Consider the following 8,705-nt stretch of genomic DNA (forward strand, 5'->3'; position numbering starts at 1 on the left):
CCCACCCTGGGCAGGCCGGGCCTAAGCCTCTCCAGGACTGGGTCTCCCCTCCCGGCCGTGAGGTCAGCAGTGATGATGTAGCACGGTCGGCTGGGTGGGCTCCCAGCCCCGATCAGATGTTATTTATTGTTCCGAGCTGTGTTTCGGTGGGAGACTTGCAAGGGCTGAGAGGGAGAGCCAGAGCATCCCGGGGCCCCTGCGCTCTGCACGCTGCTCTGTGTTCTCGGAGCACAGTGGCCAGGAGTGGGGCCCGTGCGCCCTTGCTCCATCAACTCGGGCAGCGAGGCCAGGAGGGCGAGTTCCTGCTTTTCTGCTCCCCCCCTCGCCCTCCTGCTGCTCCCCCCACTCTCTCCCACGGTCTCCACCGCCTCCCAGAAATGCACCTCCTCTCCCTGGACTCTCATCCTCGAGTCCTGGGGCCCTGACAATCCTTCCACGCCCTGCTTAGAAACGTGTCACTGTCCATTTCCCTCTGCGATATCAAACCAGGCTGCACAGGGTGCGCCGGGCTGAGGGCTGTGCTGAGGCCCTGGCTCGGAGCAGCTGGAACACGAGTTTATGAAATTACAGGGAATTCAAAGCAGCCGGCGTCGCCCGCTGTCTGGCTTCATTACTGGGACTGGCCTCGGAGGGAGGTTTATTCCAATCAGTTAGAGGATTAGGATCTGACACCCTTCATTAGCGATCTGACGTGAGCCGGGAAGACAGAAGAACCCACACCGGGAAGGAGGCAGCTCCGGAGGGCAAGCAAGGCACCACCCAGCGCGAAAGAGGAAAAGTCTGCAGGGGAGGCACGGGGCGCGCAGCCTCTTCACAGTCCAATTAGGCGCTGCGCTGGCTTCCGGGAGGGGAAACGGGGCCTGCTGCACCTAGAGGCCTGAGCCTGGGCCTCAGTTTCCCCTTCAACTGAGACGCCCTCCAGCTGTGACGCGTGCGTTTCCCCCAGACAGGGCAGCTCGGTCACCGCTCCTAGAAGCCCAGGCGGTTTGGCCTTGGCGAGGCCCCTCCCGCTTCCCCAAGATCCAGTGACCGACACCCAAACACTCAGCGTGTGGCATTGTCGATCCCAGCCATTTCCTGCCCCCAGCCCTGGCAGCCTCTGGCTGGCTTCCCAGCCCTTCCACAAACACCGCCGCTGGCGTCCAGTCTGTAGGAACCACAGTCAGGGCTGGGCCTCGACAGCACTTCCGACAGATGGGTGGGGGAAGGGTGGTGCCAGAGGCCCCTGCCCACACCCAGAGGGACGGTGTCCCTGCCTCCTGCGCTGAGCGGGGGGGCCCATGGAGCTGTGCAGTCCGGGCCATGCTTAGATTCTCTGTGCGTCCTCTCCTCAAACCTGAATCGGGGCTTGTTGCACGAGTGGAGTGAAATGGTGCCAAGGGTGACCCTGGCACACAGGGAGACCCAGACACGCGGCAGCCGGTGTCACCGTGGCTGCTCACCGTGCGTGACCTCCAGCAAGCTGCCTGCCCTCTCCTATTCCAATCCCCCTCCCCAGACTTGTGCCTAGACGGTGCCTGGCGCGAAGAAAGAGCTCACAGAGGACCGGCCGCAGTGGGTCATGGGCGAGGGCAGCTTGGCTGGGCAGCGCGATCCCGAGCCGCTGTCACCGCGTAGATTTTCCTGGAGCCGACAAGTGTCCATGGAGGACGAGGAACGTGATACGTCCCGGGCGCCGGGGAGTGGAGCTCAGCGGGTAGGTGTCCCTGGAATGATCTGGGGAACACTCCCCCAAGCTGGGACTTAAGTCGCAGACTGCCAGGGGCCCAGAGACAGGGAACTGTCGGTGCGCAAACCGCCCCCCTCCCCAACTAGGGGGACCTGGTGCTGGGGTGGGAGTCGGCTTACACAGCACGGCGCTGCTCAGGCCCGCCCTGCTATGGCCGTGAACTTGTTATTTTTCCACGTCATTTGCTCTCAAATGTACTATCGAGCCGGGCGACGCTAACCCGGCGGCTGCAGGTCCCTCCTTGTAACAAGCGATCGTGTGTTCTGTAGAGGTGGCCACAGGGGAGGAGGGGGCCCGGCCCCGAGGAGCGGGGCGAGGGGGGGCCGGAGAGGGAAACAAATCCTTCTTTGCAGTGAGCTTGCGTGTCCCGGAGCCAGCTCCCCCAAAGCACATGCCATTTCTGGCTCTGGAAGGGGTTAAAGGCCTCCTGGAGTCAAAAACAAGCAGGTGTCCCACCGTGCCAGATACGCTGCCTAAACTGCTTCCAGCTTTTTTTTCCCCCCTTCTGCAATAAGTCTGTGATCAGCCACGGGACAGAGGCGCCAGCAGCCTGCCTGTGACAGGCGTCAGGTTAGCTCGCTCCCACTCGGGTGGCGCGCCCAGGATATAAATCCAGCTGGAGGCCCCTGCTGCGGCTCCTCTCCCTGCACACCCAGGAGGGGAGTTTCCTTCCAAAGACCTTTCTTTTATCTGAAGCCGCACAGCCCAGCAGGCTGCACTGACTTGGTGGAGGCAGCCACAGCAGCAGCCGCTGCCGCCACCGCCGCCGCCGCCTGAGCAAGGAGACCTGCTGGGGTGGGGAGGGCAGGTGTCTCCAGCCCCGGAGAAGAAGGCCCCGGTGGGCCCCAGCCCCTGGCGTCGTCACAGGGGAGGTCTCTGGCCATCGCAGTCCGTACCATGTGGGCCCTGGGGTGCCGCCGCCGGCTCTGGACCCGCTGGGGGCTGCTGCTGCTGCTGCTGCTTGGGGTGCCCCCGCGAGGCCTGGCGCCGCCACCCATCCGCTATTCCCATGCTGGCGTCTGCCCCAACGACATGAACCCCAACCTCTGGGTGGATGCACAGAGCACCTGCAAGCGGGAATGTGAGACCGACCAGGTGAGTGGGACTCCAGAACCCCAGGTGGGCCACGTGAGTACGTGGGACGGTGGGGGGTAGGGAAGCTGCCGGGTGGGGACCACGCGGGAGTACCCCGCAGGGTCCAGGACTGTGAAGGGACACAGGCCCCGTCCACTTGGAGATAAACAGGGCCTGATGCCTGTCGGTTAACCCCGAGGCCTGGAAGAAGAGGTGGATGTGATGTGTGAGTTCCCTGGGGACCAGGACCCCACGGATCCCCCCGTCCTGTTGGCTGGGGGCTGCAGTGAGCTCACGTTGTACCAGGCACGTCGTGTGTGGATTGCCAGGCACATCAGCACGGTGGGCAGCAGGCAGGCAGGGGAGAGTGGCTGTGCAGAGCGAGGCCAGGGTAGGCTGGCAACCTGTGTCTGTCTGACAAGGCCTGCCTCCATTCTCCCTACGCAGAGCGCATCCAGGCTGCCTGAAGGCAGGGCCAGCCCCGCCCTGAACGCACTCCCGTGTCCCCGGGGGGAAGCACATGAGTTTCAGCCCTACCAGATTCCTTGGTCCTGCCTCTGATCCTCGTCCGAGGACTCGGCAGCTAGCAGGGCTCCTGGCTCCCAGGCCACGCTCAGGGGCCATCGATGCCCACTCCCCAGGGGCAGAGGGCCCGTGGTGCCTACACCTGCTGCAGGCACAGCCACTTTCCTGCCCGGCCTGGCCAGCTCTGAGAACAGCGTGGAGTTTCTCAGGGCTCCAAGTCCGGACTGGGCGTCACCAGGGAACGTGAGAGAACCTGGAGCTCCTGTAGATGCCCGGTCACCCACGTGAGAGCCCAGGGCTGCCCTGGGTCGAGTGGCCTCTGCCCCACAGGGCCTGGGGGCAATGGTCAGAGTCCTCAGGACAGATGCTGCCAGTGGGTACGGGTGATGCCCAGGGAGAGGAAGCCAAGGAGATTTGGGTGGGGGCTGTGCCCATCGGCTAGGGGGCTACATTTACAGGGAGATCTCTTCTTCTGGCACAGACTGGCCCGACAAATCGGGCGGGGCTTGGGGACAGCACAACCCTGGCTGAGCTTGCGTCTTTGGGAAGGAGGCACCTGTGGGGTGGGGACTCAGGTAGCCCAAGGGTGCCTTCTGGCCCCCCTGAAGCTGAACAGTATCCTGAGGATCCCTCAAATTTCCTCCTGCCACCCCAGACTCGGACTCCAGGCCCCCCAGAGTCTAGAAGGAGCTTCCTGGGCCGGAGCCCCTCCAGGAGTGGAGGAGCCGGTTCTGCTGCCCCACCTTCCCTCGGGCCCTCAGTACCCCCCCCCCCCAGGGACCCCAGCTCCAAGAGCCGCCCATCCCTGTCGCAGACCTCCCCTGGAGTGGCCCAGCTGCTTATGCCAAGCAAAGACTGCAAAACAAAGTCGCCATTCTGAGCGGAGAGCAGAGAACAGTAAACAAGCCAGGCAGGCGGCCGCACACGGCCCGCGGCAGGGGCGCCCCCTTAGCCCATGTGGAATGTCAAAGAGGCTGGAGCAGCCTCGTGGGGAGCGGCGCTCGGAGCCACTGCCTGGTGCAGGATTAGGAGCCGTGCCCGCCTGCCCGGTGGGTACGAGGTGTTATTGTCGAAAGCACCACGTGAAGTCCTTGTTTGTGTCGGCTCCAGGAACACGCCGCTAATTTCGAGGAATTAAGCTAATGCCTGACGTGGCTCCACAGAAACCCAGGGGATTATGGCCTCGCTGGCTTCTGCCACACAAGAGGCCTTCTCACCTGCTGCCTGCTCCCTGCGAGCTGTGCCGCCCGGAGCCTAGCACCCGGGGCCGGCGCCATCTGTGGCGCGAGACCCAGCATCCTGGCCCCAGATGCCTGCCCTCCCTCTGGGCTCTGGACAAGGTAGGGCCTCACCTGACCCTCGGCTCCAGGTGTGCATCGGCTCACTCACAGCCAGGAGGAGGAGCGTGGAGGGAGGTCACCCCGGCAGCTGGGAGGCCAGAGCGGTCTCCCCGAAGGAGACAAAGACAAAAGCGCGGGCAGCCCAGAACTCTTGGGTGGTATCCACCCCCAGCGGTAAGAAGACTCCCCTCTGAGAGGCCTGGGGTCCCACTCCAGGGTCCCTGCAACCTTGGGCGAGCTCCTTCCCCCTCTGTCCTGGAGTCAGCATCGTTGGTACAGGGTGGGGGATGACGGTTGCCCCCGGGTCAGGCTTGGGAGTGAGCCATCGAGAGAGACAGGAGTTGCGCTCTCGGAAAAGATGTGTCATCCTGTGTTCCCTTGTAGCGTCATCAAATATCGGCCCCCACTAGATGCTGAGCACGGTAACCCCTCCCCCACAAACCCAGGGCTAGTGCCAGGGTGCTGTCCCTGGTCCGCTGGGCTCCCCTGTTCAAGCCTCCCTGTGTGGCTCTTTCAGGAGTGTGAGACCTACGAGAAGTGCTGTCCCAACGTGTGCGGGACCAAGAGCTGCGTGGCGGCCCGCTACATGGACGTGAGAGGGAAGAAGGGCCCGGTGGGCATGCCCAAGGAAGCCACGTGCGACCACTTCATGTGTCTGCAGCAGGGTTCCGAGTGCGACATCTGGGACGGGCAGCCCGTGTGCAAGTGCCGAGATCGCTGCGAGAAGGAGCCCAGCTTCACCTGCGCCTCGGACGGCCTCACCTACTACAACCGCTGCTACATGGATGCCGAGGCCTGCTCCAAGGGCATCACGCTGGCCGTCGTCACCTGCCGCTATCACTTCACCTGGCCCAACACCAGCCCTCCGCCGCCCGAGACCACCGTGCACCCCACCACGGCCTCCCCCGAGACCCCCGGGCTGGACATGGCGGCCCCAGCCCTGCTCAACCACCCTGTGCACCAGTCAGTCACGGTGGGTGAGACGGTGAGCTTCCTCTGTGACGTGGTGGGCCGGCCCCGGCCTGAGATCAGCTGGGAGAAGCAGCTGGAGGATCGGGAGAACGTGGTCATGTGGCCCAACCACGTGCGTGGCAACGTGGTGGTCACCAACATCGCCCAGCTGGTCATCTACAACGCCCAGCCCCAGGATGCCGGCATCTACACATGCACGGCTCGGAATGCTGCCGGGGTCCTGAGGGCAGACTTCCCGCTCTCGGTAGTCCGGGGGGGCCAGGCCGCGGCCACCTCCGAGAGCAGCCCCAATGGCACGGCCTTCCCAGCGGCCGAGTGCCTGCAGCCCCCTGACAGCGAGGACTGCGGCGAGGAGCAGACCCGCTGGCACTTCGACGCCCAGGCCAACAACTGCCTCACCTTCACCTTCGGCCATTGCCACCGCAACCTCAACCACTTCGAGACCTACGAGGCTTGCGTGCTGGCTTGCATGAGCGGGCCGCTGGCTGTGTGCAGCCTGCCAGCTCTGCAGGGGCCCTGCAAGGCCTACGCGCCTCGCTGGGCCTACAACAGCCAGACGGGCCAGTGCCAGTCCTTCGTCTACGGTGGCTGCGAGGGCAACGGCAACAACTTCGAGAGCCGCGAGGCCTGCGAGGAGTCGTGCCCGGTCCCCCGTGGCAACCAGCGCTGCCGCGCCTGCAAGCCCCGGCAGAAGCTCGTCACCAGCTTCTGCCGCAGTGACTTCGTCATCCTGGGCCGGGTCTCTGAGCTGACCGAGGAGCCGGACTCGGGCCGCGCCCTGGTGACCGTGGACGAGGTCCTGAAAGATGACAAGATGGGCCTCAAGTTCCTGGGCCGTGAGCCGCTGGAGGTCACCCTGCTGCACGTGGACTGGGCCTGCCCCTGCCCCAACGTGACGGCGGGGGAGACGCCGCTCATCCTCATGGGCGACGTGGAGGGCGGCATGGCCATGCTGCGGCCTGACAGCTTCGTGGGCGCGGCGAGCGCCCGGCGGGTCCGAAAGCTCCACGAGGTCGTGCACAAGAAGACCTGTGACGTCCTCAAGGAGCTCCTGGCCTTGCCCTGAAGCCCTCCCGCCCTCCCTGCCCCTCCCCCATATACCCCCACCCACCCCCGATGCCCCTTGGTCAGCCGGCCGGGCAAGGTCAGATCAGACAGTCCTGGGCTAGCAGGGAACTAGCAGTCAGCATGGCAGGAAAAAAAAACAAAACAAAACAAAAAAAGTCAGCCTGGAGGGGATGGTCTGAAATCGACTTCTGTTCTTTGGGTTCAACAGGGGGCCGCACCTGTTTTGAGCCGAGGCCCCCACTCCCCATCCCTGAGCCAGGCAGTCTAGCTAGGGTTTAAGACACAGCCACAGGCACCGATGATGGATTAGCATGCAGAGGGAGAAGGTAGGGAGAGATAGGAGGGCCCAGGGACTTAATGGGACAAATTTTCCACCGCGAACACAGACCACTTGGTGCTAGGGGTCATGGGCAGTGGGAGGCCAGAGACGTAGTCCAACCCAGCAAACGACCTGCCCAGGGTGGGAGCTGCTGGGACAGGTGCCTCTGGGTGGTCAGCCCATGCCCCTGGGGCCACCGTGGCGTTGCACATCACAGCCTTCTGTTCCTTGGGGGCACTGGGTTGTCGGTTCAGTTCCATTCAATTCTGGGGCCAGGTGCTAGATCACAGGGCGATGCTGTCACCGCTCTCCGTGCCCGGACACGGAGCTGGGATCCCCAGGCTGGCCCTCTCAGCTGTCAAGCGCTCCCATCACGTGCCCCTGGCTTCCTTCACGCACAGCAGACAAGGCCAAGGCCAGGGTCTGTCCTGCTAGTGAGAGGAATGCAGGAAAAAGCCGGCAGGCGCCGGAGAGGAGGGGAGCCAGGCTTGGGAAGGGAGCAACATTGCTCGATGCTTCCACCTGGTGGTGGCCTCGGGAGCCCGCGGGGACCTGGAAGGAGGTGCTAGGGGAGGTGATTCTTTTGTTTCCAGGATTTTGTGTGGGCCCCAGGCACCCCGGCACTAGAAAGATTTGGGAACCCCACTATCAGCTCTGCATCTGCGCCTCATCCCATCCTCAGCCCTTCCCCGTCCCTGCCCCTGCAAAGCTGAAGAAGGGCAGGTGGGGCAGCCTCCTTCTAGCTCGGATACTGGCATGGAGGCACCGATTAAAAGGTCATTGTATCCACAGGGCTGTGTGTGGTCCGCTGGGGCTGAGCTTGCAGGGGAGAGGTGTGGGGGAGGGGTAGTTAGAGTCCTGTGCTCTGGTGACCCTAGAGGCAAGTGTGGCCGGTGGGTGGACGGCGAGTGAGTGGCGGAAGACACCTGCTACCACTGGACTCCTTCGCTCTGGTGCTCTGCGCAGCTCTGGGAGGCGGGAGGCGGCATTGAGGCCCTGGCACAACCTCAGGCCTCCCAGCCCATTGCGACGGTGTACAGAGTCCAGGTCCTGCTGCTGACCGGGTCAGGTGCAGAGGCGGGAAGGCGGAAGAGGCAGCCGGGGGCGGGGGGGTAGGCAGGGAGTGTGCTGCCCTGGTGTGACACCCAGGGGTCTCTGGGTGGGGCCCATTCCAGGTGTGCTCGGGACACGGGACTCGGTTCTGGTGATGGGATGGCAGCACTCTGGCCTCGGTGGGGCTCACGGCCTCGCCCAACCCTGGAGCTTGCTCACCCCCAGTTGTCTGTCCCCCACAATAGGCACCTCTCCCCTGCACACTTCTCTGGGTTTTCTCATGCTGGCCACAGCCCAAAGAATCCAGGCCAGGCCCAGCTCCACCCAGCCCATCTCATCTGCAGCAAGGGCACCAGACAAGCTCTAGAGAGACACTGAACACAAAACTGAGCCACCAAGGGGCAGGCGCTGTGGTGCAGTAGGTTAAGCATCAACCTGCAGCACCGGCATCCCATATTGGCACTGGTTCGAGTCCCAGCTGCTCCAGTTCCAATCCAGCTCCCTGATGATGGCCTGAGAAAGCCCTGCACCCATGTGGGAGACCCAGAAGAAGCTCTTCGTTCCTGGCTTCGGATCGGTGCAGCTCCAGCCACTGTGGCCATTTGGGAGTGAACCAGCAGATGGA

The 8,705-nt window shown here is 63.9% G+C and overlaps 1 protein-coding gene across 1 annotated transcript; it reads left to right on the plus strand.

The window, feature by feature from the left end:
* The first annotated feature begins 1,648 nt into the window (after positions 1 to 1,648).
* WFIKKN2 (WAP, follistatin/kazal, immunoglobulin, kunitz and netrin domain containing 2) lies at positions 1,649 to 7,818 on the plus strand. Its single transcript, XM_051825510.2, has 2 exons — positions 1,649 to 2,824; positions 5,186 to 7,818. Exons 1-2 carry the CDS (start codon positions 2,627 to 2,629, stop codon positions 6,704 to 6,706), a joined length of 1,719 nt encoding a protein of 572 aa, XP_051681470.1. The 5' UTR covers positions 1,649 to 2,626; the 3' UTR covers positions 6,707 to 7,818.
* Positions 7,819 to 8,705: the final 887 nt, after the last annotated feature.

Source organism: Oryctolagus cuniculus, chromosome 17 (assembly GCF_964237555.1).
Source record: "Oryctolagus cuniculus chromosome 17, mOryCun1.1, whole genome shotgun sequence".
Taxonomy (NCBI): Eukaryota; Metazoa; Chordata; class Mammalia; order Lagomorpha; family Leporidae; genus Oryctolagus; species Oryctolagus cuniculus.